The 26,489-nt window shown below is 43.4% G+C and overlaps 1 protein-coding gene across 1 annotated transcript; it reads left to right on the top strand.

The window, feature by feature from the left end:
- Positions 1-1,056: 1,056 nt before the first annotated feature.
- On the top strand, positions 1,057-26,489 carry LOC121572337 (5-hydroxytryptamine receptor 3A-like). The gene is made up of 10 exons (XM_041884401.2): positions 1,057-1,368; positions 9,971-10,125; positions 10,261-10,305; positions 10,394-10,503; positions 19,332-19,501; positions 21,631-21,788; positions 21,917-22,127; positions 22,266-22,367; positions 22,663-22,751; positions 25,927-26,489. Exons 1-10 carry the CDS (start codon positions 1,146-1,148, stop codon positions 26,152-26,154), a joined length of 1,491 nt encoding a protein of 496 aa, XP_041740335.1. The 5' UTR covers positions 1,057-1,145; the 3' UTR covers positions 26,155-26,489.

Here is a 26,489-nt window from a genome sequence, read left to right as displayed (position 1 = left end):
TGGCTGAGGCCTGGGAGCCTGACATGTTGACCGGTTGTTGACTCAACACAAACCCATCTTGGACAGCTGGTTTAGAAGGGGCTGTTGCCGGGGGTGGTCGGTTCATATTACTGTAAGTGTTCCTATAATGATTTCTCCCTCCTTTCCTCCTCTATTGTGGGATATGGCCGGCTGTGCTCTGGTGACTCTTGCTCCTCTGCTGTTTGTTTTGACTGAGATCATCCCCAATTGTAGATCCCGGAGCTGGTTACGCATTTCCTGGATAGTAGAGGTTTTTCTACTCACCCCTTCCTTCAGCTGAACCACGCTAGCTGAGACTGATGGGGACCGAGAGTTTATTTACATATTGGTCATTTAGCAGATGCTCTTATAACACATTAGTGCCATCAGACTTTTGATACCAATGCAGCAAATGTGGTGATAGGGGGCGAAAAATACAAATTCAAGTATCTTTTTCCAAAATACATTGGATTGTAGTTCAGGTCAGTGAAATACAAATGATAAAATACTTTAAAGTAATCGAAATACGTATTTCAAATACATGTCAAATAAATACCTCCCATCTCTGCACACACACACACAAACACACAGTCATGCTGACTGGTTGTTGACTCAACACAAACCCATCTTGTACATCTGGTTTAGAAGGGGCTGTTGCCGGGGGTGGTCGGTTCATATTACTGTAAGTGTTCCTAGAATGATTTCTCCCTTCTTTCCTCCTCATCCTTTATTCCTCTGTATGAGCAGGATGATGTTTCTCTTACCAGACATTGATATCAGAATGGTCTGTGTCCCAAATGGCACCCTATTCCCTGTATAGTGCGCTGCTTTTGACCAGAGCCCCATGGGCCCTTTTTGGATCCATGTTTACGGGTAGCTGCAGCCCATTTGGGATACGGACTCTGTCTCTCTGCAGTGTCTAAACCCATCTCTCACTCAGACCACCCTAAACCAATCAAAAGTCACTCTAATCATTTTAAACCAATCAGAGTTTTGCTGGCCCACACAATCCAATCAGTGTGTCCGCCAGCCCCGGTCAAGTGTCTTAAAGCCCCTCCTCATCTGTCTCTTCTTTCTTTTCTCCCTCCTTACCCCATTCCCCCCCTCTCTCTCTCTCCCTATGGTGTCATTGCAGGTGAAAATGGATGACTGTCATTTCTGGCACCTCTCTGCACACACACACAGCACGCACACTCACAGACACGCCTGCACATTGGACTCTTGTCTCACACACACAGAGACATAAAGTCACACACTCTGACTGTCCTGCTGTTTCACACACACTCTCTCTGTGTCACCGTTCCACTCACACACACATGGCTGGTGTCATGCTCTGGGTTGCTCTACTCTGTCTACTCTTTCTTTCAGGTGAGTAGTTTTGATACTTTTTGTAGCCTTGGGAGCACTCTCACGTACACTGCAGTAAGAAAATATGTTGATTAAACAGGATGGCGAGTTTGTTCAACATTTGGGCATATAGCTAAACCAACACACATTCTCAAGTTGAATTGTATGTTCACTGAACTTAGAATTTTAGGTTGAGTGAACATACAATTCAACTTGAGAATTTATTCTACTTTATTTGCATATTTCCCAGTGTGACTTGCCTTTAGAGTGAATTGTAGTTACCACCCATGACTGTATTTGTTAGCTACAGAGACATGGTTGTTGTATTCAATGGCTTTCGCTTCTGTAGCCTTCACCAAGTGAGTGTCTAAGTGAAAATGTTATCTTTAAAATTAAACTCTTCATGGAAATACATTACATATGTGACGCGCTCTATCATAGTCATTCGGAAGTCGTTATGGCTAATTTGCATATGTGTTTTTGTCAAAATGTAGATTTTTCGCTGTTTGTGGGTTTCATCTGGTGTTAACAAAACGATGTCTTTGCTTTCATAATCTGTATGTTTTATTGCCAAATTCAGAATATAAATATAATTATTAATCTGATGAAACATAGCAACGGAGCACTTTCACATCAATTCGGTGGATGCTAGATTGTAACACATCACATCAGGCTTTCGCGGCACTAATTTCTCTGCACTATCAAACCCCCGTCTATTCCGAAATCATTAATGAATTGTAAACTAGCTAGCTACATACTTTGAATCAAACTGCAATAGGCTATTTAACCGGATGATTTTCCTGTTAGCCCAATCAAAGCTACTGTAGCGTATCATCCGGCAACACCAGAATGGGAACCCAACGCACCCTAATCACCTCCAGCGCACCTGCACCTCATCATCTCATCACCACCCCTATTTAGCCCTGGACTGTTCTGTATGATGTTATGTGTGATTGTTAAGCTTCGTGTCGTTTACTCTATCTTTGTTATTTCTCTTGCTAATTGTTAAGTAAACCTTGACCTTGTTAATTCCTGCGTCTGCATCCTGCCTCTTCGTATACTCAGTACGTGTCACACCGATGTCACTTCTAGGACGAATCCCTGGATTTAATAGGGCAGACATTCGGGTGTGACATTTGAAAGTCCTCTGTGTGGCGCAAGTACAAAACCTTTTGACCAATCAATCAATCAAATTAATTTATAAATCCCTTTTTACATCAGCAAAACCCAGCCTAAAACCCCAAAGAGCAAGCAATGCAGATGTAGAAGCACTGTGGCTAGTAAAAACTCCCTAGAAAGGCAGGAACCTAGGAAGAAACCTAGAGAGGAACCAGGCTCTATAAGAGTACATGGCCATTAAGGCCAGATTGTTCTTCAAGATGTTCAAACATTCATAGATGACCAGCAGGGTCAAATAATAATCACAGTGGTTGTAGAGGGTGCAACAGGTCAGCACCTCGGGAGTAAATGTCAGTTGCCTTTTCATAGCCAAGCATTCAGAGGTCGAGACAGCAGGTGCGGTAGAGAGAGAGAGAGAGGTTCAAAAACAGCGGTTCCGGTACAAAGTAGCACGTCCGGTGAACAGGTCAGGATTCCATAGCCGCAGGCACAACAGTTGAAACTGGCGCAGCAGCACGACAAGGTAGCACGTCCGGTGAACAGGTCAGGGTTCCATAGCCACAGGCAGAACAGCAGAAACTGGATCAACAGCACGGCCAGGTGGACTGGGGATGGGGACAGCCAGGAGTCGTCAGGCCAGGTAGTCCTGAGGCATGGTCCTAGGGCTCAGGTTCTCTGGGAGGGGAGGGTATAGAGAGAGCCAGAGAGAGAGAGATGGGAGAATTAGAGGGAGCATATGTAACAGTGTTGCTTCCGACCCTCTCCTCGCCCCTACCTGGGCTTGAACCAGGGACCCTCTGCACACAATCGACAACAGTCACCCTCGAAGCACCGTTACCCGTCGCTCCACAAAAGCCGCGGCCCTTGTAGAGCAAGGGAAACAACTACTTCAAGGTCTCAGAGCAAGTGACGTCACCGATTGAAATGCTACTAGCGCGCTCCGCTAACTAGCTAGCCATTTCACACCGGTTACACTCACCCCCCTTTGACCTCCTCCTTTTACCGCAGCAACCAGTGATCCGGGTCAACAGCATCAATGTAACAGTGTTGCTTCCGTCCCTCTCCTCGCCCCTACCTGGGCTCGAACCAGGGACCCTCTGCACACATCAACAACAGTCACCCTCGAAGCACCGTTTCCCGTCGCTCCACAAAAGCCGCAGCCCTTGCAGAGCAAGGGAAACAACTACTTCAAGGTCTCAGAGCAAGTGACGTCACTGATTGAAATGCTACTAGCGCGCACCACTAACTAGCTAGCCATTTCACACCGGTTACACATACTTAAGATCACACAGGACACCAGATAAGACAGGAGAATTACACCAGATAGGACAGACTGCCCCTAGCCCCCGGCACATAGACTATTGCATCATAGATACTGGAGACTGAGACAGGGGTGGTTGGGGGACACTGTGGACGAACCAGGCAGGATATAACCCCACCCACTTTGCCAAAGCACAGCCCCCACACCACTAGAGGGATATCAACAGACCACCAACTTACTACCCTGAGACAGGACTGAGTATAGCCCATGAAGATCTCCCCCACCGCACGAGCCAGAGGGGGCGCAAATCCGGACAGAAAGATCACATCAGTGACACAACCCACTCAAGCTGAGTATAGCAAAAAAAGCCTGGCACGACGTGATGCACCCCTCCTAGGGACGGCATGGGAGAGCACTAGTAAGACAGTGACTCAGCCCCCGTAATAGGGTCAGAGGCAGAGAATCCCAGTGGAGAGAGGGGAGCTGGCCAGGCAGAGACAGCAAGGGTGGTTCGTCACCCCAGTGCCTTGCCGTTCACCTTCGCACCCCTGGGCCAGACTACACTCAATCATAGGACCTACTGAAGAGATGAGTCTTCAGTAAAGACTTAAAGGTCAAGACTGAGTCTGCATCTCTCACATGGATAGGCAGACCATTCCATAAAAATTTAGCTCTATAGGAGAAAGTCCTGTCTCCAGCTGTTTGCTTAGAAATTCTAGGAACAATAAGGAGGCCTGCATCTTGTGACTGTAGTGTACGTGTAGGTATGTACGGCAGGGCCAAATCAGAGAGATAAGTAGGAGCAAGTCCATGTAATGCTTTGTAGGTTAGCAGTACAACCTTGAAATCAGCCCTAGCCTTAACAGGAAGAGTAATATGATTTGGGGGTTGTAGTCAAGATTCTACCAGCCGTATTTAGCACTAAGTGAAGTTTATTTAGTGCTTTATCCAGGTAGCCGGAGAGTAGAACATTGCAGTAGTCTAATCTAGAAGTGACAAAAGCATGGATTAGCTTTTCTCCATCAGTTTTGGACAAAAAGTTTCAGATTTTTGCAATGGCACGAAGATGGAAAAAAGCTGCCCTTTAAATGTTTTTGATATGTTCGTCAAAAGAGAGATCAGGGTCCAGAGTAACGCTGAGGTCCTTCACAGTTTTATTTGTGATAACCATCAAGATTAATTGTCAGATCAAACAGCATATCTCTTTGTTTCTTGGGACCTAGAACTAGCATCTCTTTTGTCTGAGTTTAAAGTCAAAGTAAAAAGTACAAGAATTGTCGCCTTCAACTTCATTATGTCTGAAACACAGGCTTCCAGGGTAGGCCATTTTGGGGCTTCACCATGTTTCATCGAAATGTACAGCTGTGTGTCGTCTGCATAGCAGTGAAAGTTGACATTGTGTTTCCGAATGACATCACCAAGAGGTAGAATATATAGTGAAAACAATAGTGGTCCTAAAACGGAACCTTGAGGAACACCAAAACATACCATTGATTTGTCAGGTGACAAACCATCCACAGAGACGAACTGATATCTTTCCGACAGATAAAATCTAAACTAGGCAAGAACTTTTAGTGAGTTTGGTATACAACCGGAGGATAGAGAGCCATTTTATTATGTTCAACATAGGAGGGCCAAGCACAGGAAGTAGCTCTTTCAGTAGTTTAGTTGGAATAGGGTCCAGTAGGCAGCTAGAAGGTTTAGAGGCCATGACTATTTTTGTGAATGTGTCGAGAGATACAGGATTAAAAAACTCAAGTGTCTCCATTGCTCCTAAGTCCTGGTAGTTTTGTGCAGACTCAGGACACCTGAGTTTTGGAGAAATACGCATATTCAGAGAGGAGTCTGTCATTTGCTTTCAAATTATCATGATTTTTTTGTCGAAGAAGGTCATGAATTCATCACTGCTGAAGTGAAGGCCATCCTCACTTGGGGAATGCTGCTTTTTAGTTAGCTTTGTGACAGTATCAAAAATACATTTTGGATTGTTTTTATTCTCCTCAATCAGGTTGGGAAAGTAGGCTGATCGAGCAGCAGTGAGGGCTCTTCGATATTGCACGGTACTCTCTTTCCAAGCTAGTCGGAAGACTTCCAATTTGATGCAGTGCCATTTCCATTCCAATTTTCTGGAAGCTTGCTTCAGTGCTCGGGTATTTTCAGTATACCAAGGAGCTGTTTTTAGAGGTTAGACTGCATCTAGGGTATTACGCAAGGTTAAGTTTAGATCCTAAATTAGGTGGTTAAATGATTTTTACTCCAACGTCCTTGGGTAGGTGGAGGGAGTCTGGAAGGGCATCTATGAATTTTTGGGTTGTCAGAGAATTTATAGCGCACCTTTTGATAATCCTTGGTTGGGGTCTGAGCAGATTATTTGTTGCGATTGCAAACTTAATAGAATGGTGGTCCGATAGTTCAGGAGTATGAGGAAAAACACAGATCCACAATATTTATTCCATGTGACAACACTAGATCCAGGGTATGATTGTGGCCGTAGGTTCCGAGACATGTTGGACAAAACCCACTGAGTCAATGAAGGCTCCGAAAGCCTTTTGGAGTGGGTCTGTGGACTTTTCCATGTGAATATTATCTGCCATGACTGACGAGGTCCGATTGGAATTCAGGGAACTCAATGAGGAACACTGTATACGGCCCAGGAGGCCTGTAAACAGTAGCTATAAAAAGTGATTGAGTAGGCTGCATAGATTTCATGAATCAAAGTTCAAAAGACGAAAATGCAACAACAACAAAAATGTGTACATTGACATTTTCTGTCATAAATGTTAGCAACACCTCTGCCTTTGCAGGATGCGTGGGGGATATGGTCACTAGTGTCACCAGGAGGAGAGGCCTCATTTAACACAGTAAATTCATCAGGCTTGAGACATGTTTCAGTCAGGCCATGTTTCATTCAGATTGAGGTATTATCACAATCTCTTTCAATAATGACAGGAATGAAGGTATTTATTCCAGTGAGATTGCTAAAGCGAACACCACCAGGTTTAGTTTTGCCCGACCTAAATCGAGGCACAGACACAGTCGCAATTGGGAAAACTCAGCTGACTACACTGTCTGTGCTAGGGGTAGACTCCACTAAACTGGTAGGCTGGCTAACAACCTGCTGCCTGGCCTGCACCCTATCTCATTGTGGATCTAGAGTAGTTAGAGCCCTGTCTATGTTGATAGATACGATGAGAGCACCCCTCCAGCTCTGATGGAGTCCATCACTCCTCAGCAGGCCAGGCTTGGTCCTATTTGTGGAGAAGTCCCAGAAAGAGGGCCAGTTATCTACAAATTCTATATTTTGGGAAGGGCAGAAAACAGCATTCAACCAGCGATTGAGTTGTGCGAGTCTGCTGTAGAGCTTATCACGCCAACCTAACACTCCACCTAATTGGGAGGGGGCCAGAGACAATTACTCGATGCCAATACATCTATCTAGCTAAGTCACACACTGAAGTTATGTTGCGCTTGGTGACCTCTGACTGTTTCATCCTAACATCGTTGGTGCCGACGTAGATAACAATATTCCTATACCATCTACACTCGCCAGTTTTAGCCTCAGCCAGCACTATCTTCAGATTAGCCTATACGTCGGTAGCCCTGCCCCTTGGTAAACAAATGTATGATCGCTGGATGATTATTTTTATGTCTAATATTTTTCACATTTATCCGAGCTAATGGTGGGAGGCTTTGGCGGCTCAGACCCCATAACGGGTGTAGGAGAGACCTGATAAGGCTTGGGCTCTGACGCCAATCTCCTTGCTTAGTGGGGAAAACCGGTTGAATGTTTCTATCGGCTGAATGAGCGACACTGGTTGAGCATGCCGACAGCATTTCTTTCCAGAAAATTGTCTGGCTGTGGGGACTGTGCAGTGGGATTAACACTAATACCTGTATTTACTGGTGGCACAGACGCTGTATCATCCTTTTCTACACTTAAATTGCCCTTGCCTAACGATTGCGTCTGAAGCAGAGCTTGCAACTCGGCTATCCTCACCATAAGGCGATAGTTCTCCTGTCTATTATGAGTACAGCGACTGCAATGAGAAGGCATAATGTAATTGAGCCTTTTCGTCCGGAGGACGAAACCCGGACGACGCTGGGCCAATTGTGAGCCGCCCTACGGGACTCCCAATCAAGGCCGGATTGTGATACAGCCTGGAATCGAACCAGAGTCTGTAGTGACGCCTCTAGCATTGAGATGCAGTGCCTTAGACCGCTGCGCCACTCGGGAGATCCTGCAAATCTACGTCCAGATAAAGCGGGGTGACAAAGTTGAATTTAGAAAGTTGTGTGAGGACAAAACCAAAACAAAGACGTTGGTAAACTTGTTAAATACAGAGTTTGATTAAATGGTTATTAAGAGTAAACAGCGAAAAAGTTTGGCAGGTAGCCAAGAAGCAACAAACAGCACAGCAACACAGAGACAACGCGGAAATGCGTTGCGACACCACGTTGTGTTTTCCTAAATCTTGATACTTATATTTGTATCAAACGTTCAACAGCTCAAGCCAGTAGACGAACGGCAAAGGCTCTAACCAAAGCCCACATGAATCAGATCCAAAGAGATGGTCAGTCCTTACTCTCTTGTGACGTTTGTGTGTGTGAGGTCATATTTTCTTTAACATTTCTAATTTTAGTTGCTGCTTAGAGAGAGACCAGAGCTTACTCTGACCCTTTTTAGCTTTCAACCCCTCCCCAGTTTTAGCTCTTTTCAGATATTGTTTACTCTGTGTGACTGTCACAAAAGTTCAGGTCCTGGGTTTGTGAGAGGGTTGCGTTGGCACATCAACATACTGTATGCTGTACCCAGGGACGTGTTAGACGACACATTGTTTTTTGAGTAAAGCCTATACACGTTCTCTGTGACATGTATTTATAAGAGGTGTTATTTATCCGAATGGAATTTGAAAACTAAGGGTCACAACCATGATATGTGCGAGGACTACATCGGATGGCATGAACATGTACAGTGTGAGAGTGTTTCTCTGTCATACATATGTATGTGCACGCACATGTGCACGTGAAAATAAGTGAATGTAGCCAATACATTATTTTGCTTGTATGTGTACAAATGTGTGCACGTGTACATGTGCACGTATACATGTGCACGTGTATGCATTTACGTGCACGTGTGTGCGCGACAATGATGCACACAGACACTGGGTGTGTGTGTGTAAGAAGAACAATATGGCTGTCAATGGATTTCATGTATTGTGTTTTGTATTAAGCAAATAGTTGTTATTCATTATTTGAATAAATGTCTTAAAAGTAACTGCAAACTTTGACTGGTTGGTGACACTCAGCGTGCAATGGCACGTAACTCGCTTGATATTTGGAGTAGAGAGATCATTAGAAAGCTAACAGATTGGATTAGTTCATGCAAAAACACAGGTATTGAAACTATTCTGAAAATCAACCTGCAATAGACCATGCTGGGAAATAAGATAATGATGGGTGTGGTTTTGAGCAAACATGAAGTTGTAATTTTACTCAACAAGCTTGTTCAAATTGACTAAACAAACTAACACATTATCTCAAATTACTGTCCTTTTGAAGTACACTCAACTCACTGTTAAAGCTGATTAAGCAATTGGTTGAGTTGCCCTTTTTACAGTGCAAGACTATACTTTTTTGTGGTGCACATGAACATGTTTTTCTAGTTTGGACCAAATTGTTCTCTAGCTCTTTTACTCAACAACATCTTGTTGCAATAGCCTCTTATGATAGTGTGCACTAACCCTGAGCATGTAGTTATCAGGAGCAATTAAAAATGATGTTATTGAATAAGGACTGGAAGGCCTGCACAGACTGTACGATTTTAGCTATCTTCTGATACAATTATGCCGCCCCGGACTACATTTCCACGTCGTGGGCAAATTCTTAGATCTTAAACGATTGTCGGACATCAGTTTCTTCCATTTGCAGATAGATTTTTAGTCTTGGCCCCAAGCCAAAGTAAACAGTATCATGGCGAAGGGACCTGTAAGATGTTTAGAGAAAGACTATAATCTAATACTGTAAATCTGACAGAGAGGTGGCTACTAGGAAATTAGTAAATAAAGGAAATTATTGTCATCAATTAATTATTAGCGCTCAATCAAACCCTGATCATGGACATTTTCTCAGACGGTTGTACTGATGTTCAATCTTAATGCCTGAACATGTGTGTGTCTCACTGCCCCTATAGTTACAGTCTCACCTGAGAGTGTGTATGAAGTGTGTGTCTGTCTGTCCTTCCAGGTACACCTGAGAGGGTGTGTAGTTACCAGGATGTTCTGGACCACCTCAACCTGACCAGAGGAAACGATGTGTTCACCTCCACGCGGCCTGTGCTCGACCACACACACCCAACCATGGTGCACCTGGATGTTTACCTTTACGCTATCCTCGCCGTGGTCAGTGTGTGTGTGTGTTTGTGTGTGTGTGTGTGTGTGTGTGGAAGGGGAGGTAAGTTTGTGTGTGTGTGTGTCTAAGAGAGATAGAGTGGTTTGTGTTATCTGGTGATATTTACATGGTGTGTGTGTTTCCAGATTGAGAAGTCCCAGACCTTTGTTCCCTTCATCTGGATAGAACTGGTGAGTTCTTCTCTATTTTACACTGTTATGTTCCACTCATTTTCCACTGATCCACCCCCCTGCTTCTCCTGTCCTCTCCTCCCTCCAGACCTGGAATAATGAACGGATCTGGTGGGATCCTAGTCAGTTTTGTGGAATATCCAGGGTCTCCGTTCCCAAAGAGATGTTGTGGATACCAGACCTCTTCATCTACGAGATGTGAGTATCAAAAGCACTCACGCGCACACTCGCCATTCGAGTGGTCAATACGGTAGGCTATCAACGCATTGCCCACCACCCATCTGAGCTGGAGGCAGTTTGCTTGTTTAAAACATATTTAATTTTAGGAAAACTGGACGTTTTACCTTATATTAGGAGCCATGTCTTACATTGCTTCAAAGTAGCCTAGCCAAAATCTGACCAGAAACACTGAGGGAAACATTTCGTAAAGACATTTTGACCTCATTTGCCATTGAAACCAGCATGTTCAATTCGTTTTAATATCAACTTTCCTTCATTGTCCACAAGCTAAAAGCACAATCCTATAAGCAACCCATCCTAGTTGTTGCATCTTTAGATTTCCCCTCTTTCTAAGTTTCTAACTGAGATTTTCATCTCTGTCACATGAAGATTATGTTTTAGCCTACATTGGCTGCTTTATTACAGTAGTTGTATGTTCAATAATATAGCCTCTTGGCTGAGACAATAGGCTTGCTATTGTCGCATGTTTCAATTAAGCTCAATTAAAAATGTCAGTTCCTTGTGGGCCTACGCATACATAGTAATTTCTGTTGGTCACACCATTTTACTGTTTGGAACTAATTTAACCGGTTGTTAACGGGTTAATGGGGGTCGGTTAGTCGGCAGCAACATTTACCAAAATGTGCATCCCTAAATGCATCTCAATTGGAAAATAATGTTTTTACACAATGTAGAAACAGAACATTCCACAAATTACATTGTATTTTCAATAACAAGTATTTGTATAATTGTTTTTGCTTTTTATAATAAACAAATGTATTTATCGGGTTACATATATATTTATAGGGCATAACATGTAGCTAGAATACATATAGGCCCAATATAGACTATATCTCAATCGATTTAAAAATATATTTTCCGGTGCTCTTACATTTTTTGTTGTGCTCCTAACTTTAATAAGTTGGGAGCACCAGTGCACCAATGAAAACATTACATTTAGAGCCATGCTCTGAGCACATGGTCACAGTCATATATGCTACTTCTATAAATCATGTTTAGTGTGTTGTGGACTGTTCTTCATTACACCTCCAGATAGTTTAAGGCCATAATGCATTCCATGTGGACAACAGAACTGTTTAGCTGACAGGGCTGCATTTGTTCTAGATCACCTTCGACACTATCCTTTTCTTACCTGGGGTCAGAGATAGTACCACCAGGAAGAGTAGCTGTTGCTTTAGGGATGAGGCTAAGGCACATGTGTCAAACTCATTTCACGGAGGGCCAAGTGTCCGCGCGTTTTCTCTCCACTCTTGTCCTTGATTGATGAATTAAGGTCACTAATTAGTAAGGAACTCCCCTCACCTGGTTGTCTAGGTCTTAATTTAAACGAAAAAACAAAAACCTGCAGACACTCAGCCCTCCGTGGAATGAGTTTGACACCCCTGTGCTTAGGGAATGGCAAACAAATCTGGCAACACAGCAGACTGGCAAACATAGAGTAAATTGAGAAATCACGTAACTAAACAAAAAGAAGAAGAAACTATTGGCAAACATAGAGTTATTTGAGAAATCACGTAACTAAACTAAACAAAAAGAAGAATAAACTATACCATGGAACAAATAAATGAATGATAGTAACAAGCTCTGGAGTACCTTAAATGAAATTCTAGACAGGAAAGCTAACTCAGCTCTATCCTTCATTGAGGCAGATGGATCATTCAGAACAAACCCCTTTGATATTGCCAACCACTTAAGTTTGTTGACAAGACTAGCAAACATGCAAACAACAAATGCTGAGCCTTCATATTCATGCATAACGGACCAAATAATGAAAGACAAGCACTGTAGCTTTGAATTCCACAGTTAGTGTGGAAGAGGTAAACAAATTATTGCTATCTATAAATAAGGACAAAACACCTGGAACTGACAACCTGGATGGTAAATTACTGAGGTTGGTAGCGGAATGCATTGCAACTCCTATTTGCCACATCTTCAATCTAAGCCTAGAAGACGAAGTTTGCCCTCAGGCCTGGAGGGATGCAAAGGTCATTCCGCTGCCCAAAAATAGCAAAGCATCCTTTAATGGTTCAAACAGCCTGTTACCTTTGGAAAAAAATGGTGTTCGACCAAATACAGACTTTCAGCATGCTTCTAGAGAAGGGCACTCAACATGCTTGAACTGACACAAATGGCTGATGATTGCTGAATGAAATTAATAAGAAGAAGATTGTGGGAGCTGTTTTGTTAGACTTCAGTACAGCCTTTGATATCATTGATCATAACATATTGCTGAAAAAACTAGGTGTTATGGATTAACATCCTCTGCCTTATCATGGATGGACAGTTACCTATCCAATAGAACACAGAGGGTTTTCTTTAATGGAAGCCTGTCTAATGGAAGTTCGGTGGAGTGTGGCCAGCTTGGACCATTGTTATTTTCTGTGTTTACTAATGACCTTCCACTGACCTTGAATAAAGCCTGTGTGTCCATGTATGCTGACAACTGAACAGTATACACTTTGGCTGCAACAGTAAACTTAAAAACTGACACCCTGAACATAGAGCGCCAGTTAGTTTTAGAATGGGTAACTAGCAATAGGCTGGTACTAAAGATCTAAAAAAAATAAAAGCATTATTTTTGGGACAAATCACTCGCTCAACCCTAAACCTCATCTGGATCTTTTTAAATGTTTTTATTTAACCTTTATTTTAAAAGGGAAGACATATTGAGACCTAAGTCTCTTTTTCAAATGCACCCTTTGTAATACAACATAAATATACACATTATACACAAAATATACTGAACAAAAATATAAATGCAACATGTAAAGTGTTGGTCCCCTGTTTCATGAGTTGAAATGAATGATCCCAGAAATGTTCTATACGCACAAAAAGCTAATTTCTCTCAAATGTTGTGCACAAATTTGTTTACATCCCTGTTAGTGAGCATTTCTCCTTTGCCAAGATATTCCATCCACCTGACAGGTGTGGCATATCAAGAAGCTGATTAAACAGCATGATCATTACACAGGTGCACCTTGTGCTGGGGACAATAAAAGACCACTCTAAAATGTGCAGTTTTGTCACACAACACAATGCCACAGATGTCTCAAGTTTTGAGGGAGCGTGCAATTGGCATGCTGACTGCAGGAATTTCCACCAGAGCTGTTGCCAGAGAATTTCTACCATAAACCGCCTCCAACGTCGTTTTAGAGAATTTTGCAGTACGTCGAACCAGCCTCAGAACCGCAGAACACATGTAACCACACCAGGCCAGGACCTCCACATCCAACTTCTTCACCTGCAGGATCGTCTGAGACCAGCCGCCCAGACAGCTGATGAAACTGTCGGTTTGGACAACCAAATAATTTTTGCGCAAACTGCCAGAAACTGTCTCAGGGAAGCTCATCTGCGTGCTCGTCATCCTCAACAGGGTCTTGACCTGACAGCAGTTTGGCGTCATAACTGACTTCAGTGGGCAAACGCTCACGCTGGAGAAGTGTGCTCTTCACGGATGAATCCCGGTTTCAACTGTACCGGGCAGATGGCAGACAGAGTGTATGGCATCGTGTGGGCGAGTGGTTTGCTGATTTCAACGTTTTGAACAGAGTGCTCCATGGTGGCTGTGGTTATGGTATGGGCAGGCATAAGCTACGGACAACAAACACAATTGCATTTTATCGATGGCAATTTGAATGCACAGATATACCGTGACGAGATCCTGAGGCCCATTGCCTTGCCATTCATCTGCCGCCATCACCTCATGTTTCAGCATGATAATGCATGGCCCCATGTCGCAAGGATCTGTACACAATTCCTGGAAGCTGAAAATGTCCCAGCTCTTCCATGGCCTGCATACTCACCAGACATGTCATGTTTAGGATGCTCTGGATTGACGTGTACAACAGCGTGATCCAGTTCCCGCCAATATCCACCAACTTAGCACAGCCATTGAAGAGGAGTGGGACAACATTCCAGAGGCCACAATCAACAGCCTGATCAACTCTATGCGAAGATGATGCTGCATCAGGCAAATGGTGGTATGTATTACCAGTCATGTGAAATCCATAGATTAGGGCCTAATTAATTTATTTCATTTCACTGATTTCCGTATTTGAACTGTAACTCAGTAAAATCGTTGAAATTGTTGTATGTTGCATTTATATTTTTGTTCAGTTATACACAGTACCAGTCAAAAGTTTGGACACACCTACTCATTCCAGGGTCTTTATTTATTTTTACTATTTTCTATATTGTATAATAATAGTGAAGAAATCAAAACTTTGAAATAACACATATGGAATCATGTAGTAACCAAAAAAGTGTTAAACAAATCAAAATATATTTTATATTTGAGATTCTTCAAAGTAGCCACCCTTTGCCTTGATGACAGCTTTGCACACTCTTGGCATTCTCTCAAACACCTTCACTGGAATGCTTTTCCAACAGTCTTGAAGGAGTTCCCACAAATGCTGAGCACTTGTTGGCTGCTTTTCCTTCACTCTGCCGTTCGACTCATCCCAAACCATCTCAATTTGGTTGAGGTTGGGGGATTGTGGAGGCCAGGTCATCTGATGCAGCACTCCATCCCTCTCCTTCTTGGTAAAATATCCCTTACACAGCCTAGAGGTGTGATGGCTCATTGTCCTGTTGAAAAACAAATGATAATCCCACTAAGATCAAACCAGATGGGATGGCATATCACTGCAGAATGCTGCACATGCAGAGATCATCCGTTCACCCACACTGCATCTCACAAAGACACGGCGGTTGGAACCAAAAATCTCCAATTTGGACTCCAGACCAAAGGACACATTTCCACCGGTCTAATGTCCATTGCTTGTGCTTCTTGGCCCAAGCAAGTCTCTTCTTCTTATTGGTGTCCTTTAGTAGTGGTTTCTTTGCAGCAAATCGACCATGGCCTGATTCACCTCTGAACAGTTGATGTTGAGATGTGTCTGTTACTTGAACTCTGTGAAGCATTTATTTGGGCTGAAATTTCTGAGGCTGGTAACTCTAATGAACTTATCCTATGCAGCAGCGTTGCAAAGAAAAAAACTGTCTGAGATATGGCTTTTTCTTTGCAACTCTGCCTAGAAGGTCAGCATCCCGGAGTCGCCTCTTCACTGTTGACGTTGAGACTGGTGTTTTGTGGGTACTATTTAATGAAGCTGCCAGTTGAGGACCTGTGAGGCGTCTGTTTCTCAAACTAGACACTCTAATGTATTTGTCCTCTTGCTCAGTTGTGCACCGGGGCCTCCCACTCCTCTTTCTATTCTGGTTAGAGCCAGTTTGCGCTGTTCTGTGAAGGGAGTAGTACACAGCGTTGTACGAGATCTTCAGTTTGTTGGCAATATCTCGCATAGAATAGCCTTAATTTCTCAGAACAAGAATAGACTGACGAGTTTCAGAAGAAAGTTATTTGTTTCTGGCCATTTTGAGCCTGTAATCGAACCCACAATTGCTGATGCTCCAGATACTCAACTAGTCTCAAGAAGGCCAGTTTTATTGCTTCTTTAATCAGCACAACAGTTTTCAGCTGTGCTAACATAATTGCAAAAGGGTTTTCTAATGATCAATTAGCCTTTTAAAATGATAAACTTGGATTAGCAAACACAACGTGCCATTGGAACACAGGACTGATGGTTGCTGATAATGGGCCTCTGTACGCCTATGTAGATAATCCATTAAGAATCAGCCGTTTCCAGCTACAATATCCATTTACAACATTAACAATGTCTACACTGTATTTCTGATCAATTTGATGTTATTTTAATGGACAAAATTTCTAAGTGACCCCAAACGTTTGAATGGTAGTGTATATACACTGCTCAAAAAAATAAAGGGAACACTTAAACAACACAATGTAACTCCAAGTCAATCACACTTCTGTGAAATCAAACTGTCCACTTAGGAAGCAACACTGATTGACAATACATTTCACATGCTGTTGTGCAAATGGAATAGACAACAGGTGGAAATTATAGGCAATTAGCAAGACACCCCCAATACAGGACTGGTTTTGCAGGTGGTGACCACAGACCACTTCTCAGTTCCTATGCTTCCTGGCTGATGTTTTGGTCACTTTTGAATGCTGGCGGTGCTTTCACTCTGGTGGTAGCATGAGACAGAGTCTACAACCCACACAAGTGGCTCAGGTAGTGCAGCTCATCCAGGATGGCACATCAATGCGAGCTGTGGCAAGAAGGTTTGCTGTGTCTGTCAGCGTAGTGTCCAGAGTATGGAGGCGCTACCAGGAGACAGGCCAGTACATCAGGAGACGTGGAGGAGGCCGTAGGAGGGCAACAACCCAGCAGCAGGACTGCTACCTCCACCTTTGTGCAAGGAGGAGCAGGAGGAGCACTGCCAGAGCCCTGCAAAATGACCTCCAGCAGGCCACAAATGTGCATGTGTCTGCTCAAACGGTCAGAAACAGACTCCATGAGGGTGGTATGAGGGCCCGACGTCCACAGGTGGGGGTTGTGCTTACAGCCCAACACCGTGCAGGACGTTTGGCATTTGCCAGAGAACACCAAGATTGGCAAATTCGCCACTGGCGCCCTGTGCTCTTCACAGATGAAAGCAGGTTCACACTGAGCACGTGACAGACGTGACAGAGTCTGGAGACGCCGTGGAGAACGTTCTGCTGCCTGCAACATCCTCCAGCATGACCGGTTTGGTGGTGGGTCAGTCATGGTGTGGGGTGGCATTTCTTTGTGGGGCCGCACAGTCCTCCATGTGCTCGCCAGAGGTAGCCTGACAGCCATTAGGTACTGAGATGAGATCCTCAGACCCCTTGTGAGACCATATGCTGGTGCAGTTGGCCCTGGGTTCCTCCTAATGCAAGACAATGCTAGACCTCATGTGGCTGGAGTATGTCAGCAGCTCCTGCAAGAGGAAGGCATTGATGCTATGGACTGGCCCGCCCGTTCCCCAGACCTGAATCCAATTGAGCACATCTGGGACATCATGCTTTAGTCCAGGTCTGGGAGGAGATCCCTCGGGAGACCATCCGCCACCTCATCAGGAGCATGCCCAGGCGTTGTAGGGAGGTCATACAGGCACGTGGAGGCCACACACACTACTGAGCCTCATTTTGACTTGTTTTAAGGACATTACATCAAAGTTGGATCAGCCTGTAGTGTGGTTTTCCACTTTAATTTTGAGGGTGACTCCAAATCCAGACCTCCATAGGTTGATAAATTTGATTTCCATTGATAATTTTTGTGTGATTTTGTTGTCAGCACATTCAACTATGTAAAGAAAAAAGTATTTAATAAGATTATTTCATTCATTCAGATCTAGGATGTGTTCTTTTAGTGTTCCCTTTAGTGTCCCCTTGCGCAATATTAGGCTTTCTTAGTTGAGTGACAACCAATGTAATTAGCTAGGTTATCTTTATCAAATGTGCTGTTGAAAATGGTGTTTTACCGGAATAAGAGTAGCCTAAGCTACCGCTGGAGACAACTCTCATCTGGCTATATGCTGATCCGGGCTTAGCTGATATTGGATGTTATTTCGATTGTTCAGGTTTACCATCAGCAATAGTTTTGGTAGTTTTGCTTGAAACAATCAGTATTTATGGTCATTTTAGATATACATGGTAAAGTTAATAACTAGGAGCAATCACTTTTACTACCCGCACTGCATGGTAGAAGCAGGAGAAGAAGAGAAGCTCACTCTGAGTCCGTCAAAAATTCCAAACGGTCGATACCCCTCAAACTCAACTCTGGACCTCGAAGCCAGGTCCACTGTGTTTTTTCATTGTGCCCCTCTAATCAGGGACTGATTTATACCTGGGACACGAGGTGAGTGCAATTAATTATCAGGTTGAACAGAAAATCAGTAGGCTCCGGACCTCATAGGGTAAGAGTTGAATACCCCTGGTCTAAACCATTAAATTATTAGACAGGGGTGAAATCCAAAGTTGTGCTATATATCCATTGGCTATGTCATAGCTAATTTTAAAAGAAAAATATTGATACATTACTAGCTCTAACACTTTTAATCTGCAAAAATGACAAATTAATTAGTGGTGATGACTGATAGTGGGGTGGTAGATGCCCAGTTTCCCTTATGGCTCAGCTCAGGTGCCTACATACACCATAGACTTATACATCATTTACACACAAACAGAAGTCAGCTCAGATAACTCCAGCTCAGAGAGGCCCAGCTCATGAGCTCCATCAGCAGCAGATTTGAATTAAAAATGGAAAATGAATGTGTTTATGCAACAAATGTTAGTGCATCGAATCGTATCGCATCGAACCAAATCGCATCGATTCGTTCCTCTAATAAAATCTCAGACTAAAGTATGTAGGTATGTATCGAATCGTCTTGAAAGGGAAATATGTACATCCCAATTCAGTACATAAATACGTAATAGAACGTTCAATTGAATGGAAACGGTGCTGTACTGAATGACCAGTTGAAAAACGGGGAGGGTTTGGGTTGTGGGTTCAAAATGCACCGCTGCACTTTAAGTACGTCACTCATTGCTTCAAGACATACCCCGGCACACCCACCGAACAGAGCAAACGTATCTCAGTCTGTTCAAGAATGTACGAGAACGTTTTGGGAAAACCTGTCGTTCAATACAAACCGTTATGCAATGTAGCAAACGTTAAAGCAAACTGAAAGCACCCCAGATCTTTTGCCCAATTATGGGCAAAAGATCTGATCTGATTGGTCAAAAGACCAATTAGTGGCAAAAAGATCAGAATTGGGCTGCCTGGGAAAAACGCAGCCAGAGTAGATCCCTTCCCTGCCCCTACTAGCGCACACACACTGTTAACTAGCTAGTGAGTCCACATCAACTACGTGTGTGTAAGTGTTTGTTGTCTCAGGACAGAGAAGCATGATGCCCCTCCCAGCCCATACCTGTATGTGTCCCATGATGGGATCGTCTTATTGGAGGAAGAAATTAAGGTGGTCAGCACCTGTAAGATGGACGTCCACAAGTTCCCCTTCGACACACAGAGATGTAACATCACATTCAGCTCCGCCATACACATTGGTGAGTGGTAGGGTTTAATATTTTCCAGGTATTTTACAAATGTTCCATCCTGAGAATAAATTACTTTTCTCCCAGGTAACCCGGTATTTCCCGCCAAAACCGGAAGTGTCATTCAAAAGCATCATAAAGCATATAAATAGGCCTATGTCTGGATTGGATTAGAGTTTTGATCGAAAATTCAATTCTGATGCTACCTGAGCCTGATGAGCCATACATTAAATACATTTTATGAGCCCTACATTAAAGACATTTATTGAGCCCAAGCCCAAAAAAGCCCAAATGATTGTGACGTTATCCAATACATAAATATATGATATAGGCTACTGCACATTACGCACAACAGAAAAACATAAAAGCCAATAGATGTAGCTAGATATATGCTCTCTTGGGTAAATACATTAAACTAGCTACAGTAGGCTAATCTTTTTGCGCGTGAACTGTATTACTTTACTGTATTGTATTATACTGTATTATATGGACTGGAATTACGCACATCGTTCAAACCATGATAAAGCAGGGAGAGAACATGCGATTCTGGTGCAGCACATTCGGCCTACAAAGTTACAAGTATAGGCTAGGGAATTTGATTTAATTTAGAAATATAATAGGGCCTATTTGTATAATTAGTAGACTGACACATATATACCTTGCATCATATTTCCCCTAATGTTATTAGCCTACCACCTCTTTCTCTCTCTATTGTTGCTTCATTCCTTCCTCGCTTTCAACAGAAATGAAATACATTTCGTTGTCCTTATCTTCATCATTCTAATGACATCCATAAATAATATAGGACTAGAATTAGATGCAGAAGGCTTTCACTTCTCTTCACGAAGATTTAATGGTAATGGGTCTGAATAAATAACTGCTATAGCCTACCGCCATCGCGCGTTTGCTCTTCTTTCAAACTACCCGTGAGTTCTATTGGCTGCTGTATTTAACATTCAGCAAACAAGAGCTTGTGTCCCTCTTCGAATAGTCTATTGGTATAAGAAATACTAAAATAATAATGTCCAGCTAGCTATTCTAGTCTAGCTTTTCCTGCATGGGACTCCAATATCTAAGGAGCGTTTTTTAAGGAGAGAGGCCAGCGGAGCACAGGTGTGTTCGTATTGCGCAAGAGACAGAGGCTATTAGTTAGAAAGTTATTATGCATAACACATCATTCATTAGCTAAATATAAGGCTAATACTACATGAATTTATTACCTGAAAGAGGTAGGCTAGAACATCTATATATTGGGCTATATATCAATCTAGAACAGGATGATCTATTTTAAAAGCAATTTGAATGGAGTTGATGGAGAGAGAAAGACTGTGAGAGAGTGCTCATGCGTGCACTGATTTAAAGCAAAGATATTCCAGTGATGGGCTGTTTTTAAAACTGCAGCTGCAATAAATAAATAAAACATCTTTACAATGAAAATAAGGTGACCCCCGAAAGCCAGATGGAGATGGGTAAATTGGACGCACATTCAGTATTTATATTACTGTAGCATAGGCTATGCTGCAGCAAATGCAGGCCTACCTGTCACAAGAAAAAAAGTTACCATGAAATGCTAGGTCTACATGCATTGTGAACTGCGCTCCATAGTGAGATGGGCTGCCTGTCCCCACCCTGAGCGTTGATGATTCATCATGCAGAAGCCGTAGAGAAGCCAGATTTTGACATCGCATATAATTTAACAGTATCATTTCGCGCCATGCTGTTCATATAAATAATTTATTTTGTTTTGTTTTCCGCAGTTATTTATCCCGGGAAAAGGGAGTGGTTTTGGGCGGTAAATCCCGGTAACCGGGTTCCCGCAATTGTGTGTGTTCATGTGAGTGTGTGTTCATGTGAGTGTGTGTGTAAGGTATAGGGGGCTTTAGGGGAAAGGGAGAGGGGCATGTGTGTGTGTGAGTGTGTGTAAGGGGTGGGTTTAGTGGTGAAGGGAGAAGGGGGGTTGTGTATATCCTAAACAAACAGAGGTTTAGTGCAATTGGCGTGCTGCATCTGCTGTCTTCATCAAATCATCATACTATGTATGCACACACACGCACAACAACACAAATATGGATGAGTGACTTCTCTTCACCTCTCCTTCTCCGTCTATTCCTATCTTCCTCTCCCTCCTTTCCTTCCCTCAGTGACAGATATACAGCTCATCCCTTTCTCTAACTCGTCCCGGGCCACCCAGGCTTCTCGTGAGGTCATGCAGACGCAGGGAGAGTGGGAGTTCCTGGACATGACCGTCTCCAGGGGCAAACTAATTTTCAATCGCGAGTGGGACCAAATCTCATACACTGTACGTCTGAAGCACGCACGCACACACACACACTCCATATAGCTGGATCTATGACCAGGCCAGACATTACTATGCCACATATGACATCACTGTCATATCCTTCTTCCTGGCTCATCTCTTTTCCTTAGATAACCATGAGGAGGAGGCCCCTCCTCCACGTCATCAACTTTATGCTTCCCATCCTGTTCTTCCTGTGTCTGGATCTGGCCTCCTTCCTGATCTCAGACCAGCGGGGGGAGAAACTGGGCTTTAAGGTCACCGTGCTGCTTGCCATCTCTGTTCTGCTGCTCATCCTCAATGACATACTGCCCTCCATGTCAAACAGGACCCCTCTCATAGGTTACACACAAAACCACAAACATCTAGTATATATGCACAGTCACACACAGAGTATCTGTGTCCAACGGATGTGTTATCTCCCACAATGTGGCCTGTGTAGTGATCTTCTATTGTCTGTGTGTGTGTTCTCCCTCACAGCGACCTACTGTATAGTGATCTTTGCCTTCATGTTGCTAAGCCTGTTGGAGACCATCTTAGTGACTCACCTGATGGAGAGAGACTCCGTCCACCAAGAGACAGGTATAGACCATGCCCCCGCATACGACTGACAACAAACCAGACCACACCCCTTGTCACACCTGTGACCCAGGTACGCCACTGACACAAGTGCCTCTCTTTGTGCTGTCGTTTGTAGGCAGGGCAGTTTCCTACAGAGGGGGAAATATAACAGGTGATGAGTAAAATCATCATGACTGCACTACTTTTGACCAGAGCCTAGTAGTGCACCATGTAGGGTATAGGGTGCCATTTGGGATGCAGCCCATGACATGATACAACTGATAATGTCAGTGACAGAGCTGTCGATTGGTTTCAGAGGAGGAGAGGAGGCGTGGTTGCTGTGCCTGTATCTGTGCTGTGGCTGGAAGAAAAGCTCCATGTGAACCATTGCCTGTTGCAGAAGAGGTTAGATTACCTACTTTATTTTGGTTGCGTCTCAAATGGCACCCTATTCCCTATATGGTGCACTGCTTTTGACCAGGGTCTAAAGGGAAAAGGGTGCCATTTGGGACGCACACATCTATAGCAACGTTCTTCAATATTGGTCCTAGGTATCAAAAGGGTGCAACATAATTTGCTCTAGCCATGCACTAAGAGATTCCTAACTACACTGAACAAAAATATGAACACAATATGCAACAATTTCAAAGATTTTACTGAGTTACAGTTCATATAAAGAAATCAGTCAATTGAAATAAATTAATTAGGCCCTAATCTATGGATTTCACATGACTGAGAATACAGACCTGCATCTGTTGGTCCAAGATACCTTAAAATAAAAGGTAGGAGCGTGAATCAGAAAATCAGTCAGTATCTGTTGTGACCACCATTTGCCTCATGCAGTGCGACACATCTCATTCGCATAGAGTTGATCAGGCTGTTGTGGCCTGTGGAATGTTGTCCCACTCCTCTTCAATGGCTGTGCAAAGTTGCTGGATATTGGCAGGAACTGGAACACGTTGATCCAGAGCATCCCAAACATGCTCAATGGGTGACATCTGGTGAGTATGCATGCCATGGAACTGGGACATTTTCAGCTTCCAGGAATTGTGTACAGATCCTTGTGACATGGGGCCGTGCATTATCATGCTGAAACATGAGGTGATGGCGGCGGATGAATGGCATGACAATGGGCCTCAGGATCTCGTCACGGTATCTCTGTGCATTAAAATTGCCATCGATACAATGCAATGTGTTCGTTGTCCGTAGCTTATGCCTGCACAAACCATAACCCCACCGCCACCATGGGCCAGTCTGTTCACAATGTTGACATCAGCAAACCGCTCACCCACACGACATACACATGCTATCTGCCCGGTACAGTTGAAACCGGGATTCATCCGTGAAGAGCACACTTCTCCAGTGTGCCAGTGGCCATCTAAGCTGTGCATTTGCCCACTGAAGTCGGTTACGACGCCGAACTGCAGTCAGGTCAAGACCCTGTTGAGGACGACGAGCATGCAGGTTTCTGACAGTTCGTGCAGAAATCCTTCGGTTGTGCAAACCCAGAGTTTCATCAGCTGTCCGGGTGGATGGTCTCAGACAATCCTGCAGGTGAAGAAGCCAGATGTGGAGGTCCTGGGCTGGCGTGGTTACACGTGGTCTGCGGTTGTGAGGCTGGTTGGACATACTGCCAAATTCTCTAAAACAACATTGGAGGTGGCTTATGGTAGAGAAATGAACATTAAATTATCTTGCAACAGGTCTGGTGGACATTCCTGCAGTCAGCATGTCAATTGCACGCTCCCTAAAAACGTAAGCCATCTGTTGCATTGTGTTGTGTGACAAAACTGCACATTTTAGAGTGGCCTTTTATTGTCCGCAGCACAAGGTGCACCTGTGTAATGATCATGCTGTTTAATCAGCTTCTTGATATGCCACACCTGTCAGGTGGATGGATTATATTGGCAAAGGAGAAATGCTTACTAACAGGGATGTAAACAAATTTGTGCACAACATGTTAGAAAAATAAGATTTTTCTGGGATCTTTTATTTCAACTCATGAAACGTGAGACCAACACTTTACATGTTGCGTTTATATTTTTGTTCAGTATTCTTTGGCAAAAAAAGTGTTTTACACGTGTAGAGTTCCCTTTTCTCTCATGTTAATGATCTCACAGGCTTTTGCTCCAGCCTAGCACTACTAGTATACAGTGTCTTCGGAAAGTATTCAGACCCCTTGACTTTTTCCAAATTTTGTTAGGTTACAGCCTTATTCTAAAATGGATTAAATTGTTTTTTCCCCCCTCATCAATCTACACACAATACTCCATAATGACAACGCAAAAACAGGTTGTTAGTTTTTTATATAAATTAGCAAAAGTTTCAAACTTTTTTTTTTTACATAAGTATTCAGACCCTTTACTCAGTACTTTGTTGAAGCACCTTTGGCAGCAATTACAGCCTCGCGTCTTCTTGGGTATGACGCTACAAGCTTGGCACACCTGTATTTGGAGAGTTTCTCCCATTATTCTTCAGATCCTCTCAAGCTCTGTCAGGTTGGATGGGGAGCGTTGCTGCACAGCTATGTCTCTCAGAGATGTTTGATCGGGTTCATGTCCGGGCTCTGGCTGAGCCACTCAAGGACATTCAGAGACGTTGTCCTGTTGGAAGGTGAACCTTCGCCCAAGTCTGAGGTCCTGAGCGCTCTGGAACAGGTTTTCATCAAGGATCTCTCTGTACTTTGATCTGTTCATCTTTGCCTCGATCCTGACTAGTCTCCCAGTCCCTGCCGCTGAAATACATCCCCACAGCATGATGCTGCCACCACCATGCTTCACCGAAGGATGGTGCAAGGTTTCCCCCAGATGTGTCGCTTGGCATTCAGGCCAAAGAGTTCAATCTTGGTTTCATCAGACCAGATAATCTTGTTTCTCATGGTCTGAGAGTCTTTAGGTGCCTTTTGGCAAACTCCAAGTGGGCTGTCATGTGCCTTTTACTGAGGAGTGGTTTCCGTCTGGCCACTCTACCATAAAGGCCTGATTGGTGGAGTGCTGCAGAGATGGTTGTCCTTCTGGAAGTTTCTCCCATCTCCACAGAGGTACTATAGAGCTCTGTTAGAGTGACCATCGAGTTCTTGGTCACCTCCCTGACCAAGGCCTTTCTCCCCCAAATGCTCAGTTTGGCAGGGCGGCCAATTCCTTCCACCTCATGGCTTGGTTTTTGCTCTGACATGCACTGTCAACTGTGGGACCTTATATAGACAGGTGTGTTTCTTTCCAAATCATGTCCAGTCAATTGAATTTACCACAGGAGGACTCCAATCAAGTTGTAGAAACATCTCAAGGATGATCAATGGAAACAGGATGCACCTGAGCTCAATTTCGAGTCTCATACCAAAGGGTCTGAATACTTTGTTTTTTATTTTGAATACATATGCAAACATTTCTAAAAACCTGTTTTCACTTTTTCATTATGGGGTATTGTGTATAGATTGCTGAGGATTTTTATTTATTTAATCCATTTTAGAATAAGGCTGTAACGTAACAAAATGTGGAAAAAGTGAAGGGGTCTGAATACTTTCCGAAAGCACTGTAAATAGTACTAATACTAATAATAATCTCACGTTGATAATCTCCAGGTCATCAATGTTGTGCGAACACCAGGAGAGTCTTGCCTGCTGCTGTTGATTCTGGAGGACCTACGGGTGGTGGAGCGGACATTAGCTCTGTTCGCCAGCGGCAGGAGGGAGGGGAAACCCGGCTATTGGACCAGAGTGGCACGGCGCCTCAACGCTGCCTTCTTCACTTTCTACCTCATCTCTGTCATGCTCTTCATAAGCCTCATGTGTAAGGAGTGGCTAAATTAGACCTAGAATACGAATTGGAAATGCAATTGGGTAATTTAGACGTCGGAGCATGTTTGTGAACTTTATGTTAACGTCCCATTTTCTCCGTTCTATTCCATTATGTGCAGTGCCAGTGTCGATGGGTTTTTTGAAAGGCACTTTCTTTTGCTCATGTGCATAAAATATAAACATTTATATATATTTATATATATTTACCATATTCAAACTCTATGGAAAGAGTACTTATGTTACTTTGTTCCTTCTTAACTGGTTATGATAAACTGTGTGTGCTTTTCATTTCATATATCATGTTAATGAAACTAAACAATTTAATTGTAGACTACGTTTAACACCAA

Source organism: Coregonus clupeaformis, chromosome 17 (genome assembly GCF_020615455.1).
Source record: "Coregonus clupeaformis isolate EN_2021a chromosome 17, ASM2061545v1, whole genome shotgun sequence".
Taxonomy (NCBI): Eukaryota; Metazoa; Chordata; class Actinopteri; order Salmoniformes; family Salmonidae; genus Coregonus; species Coregonus clupeaformis.
The sequence above is the reverse complement of the archived record's forward strand: the minus strand, read 5'-3'. Positions and strand labels throughout refer to the sequence as shown.

What these genes read in the sequence shown, in the direction of transcription:
- LOC121572337 (XM_041884401.2), top strand. Translation starts at nt 1,146, where the DNA reads ATGACTGTCATTTCTGGCACCTCTCTGCACACACACACAGCACGCACA. An exon ending in CTGTCTACTCTTTCTTTCAG is followed by an intron (nt 1,369 to 9,970) that starts GTGAGTAGTTTT and finishes CTGTCCTTCCAG; the next exon opens with GTACACCTGAGAGGGTGTGT. An exon ending in CAGCTCCGCCATACACATTG is followed by an intron (nt 19,502 to 21,630) that starts GTGAGTGGTAGG and finishes TCCTTCCCTCAG; the next exon opens with TGACAGATATACAGCTCATC.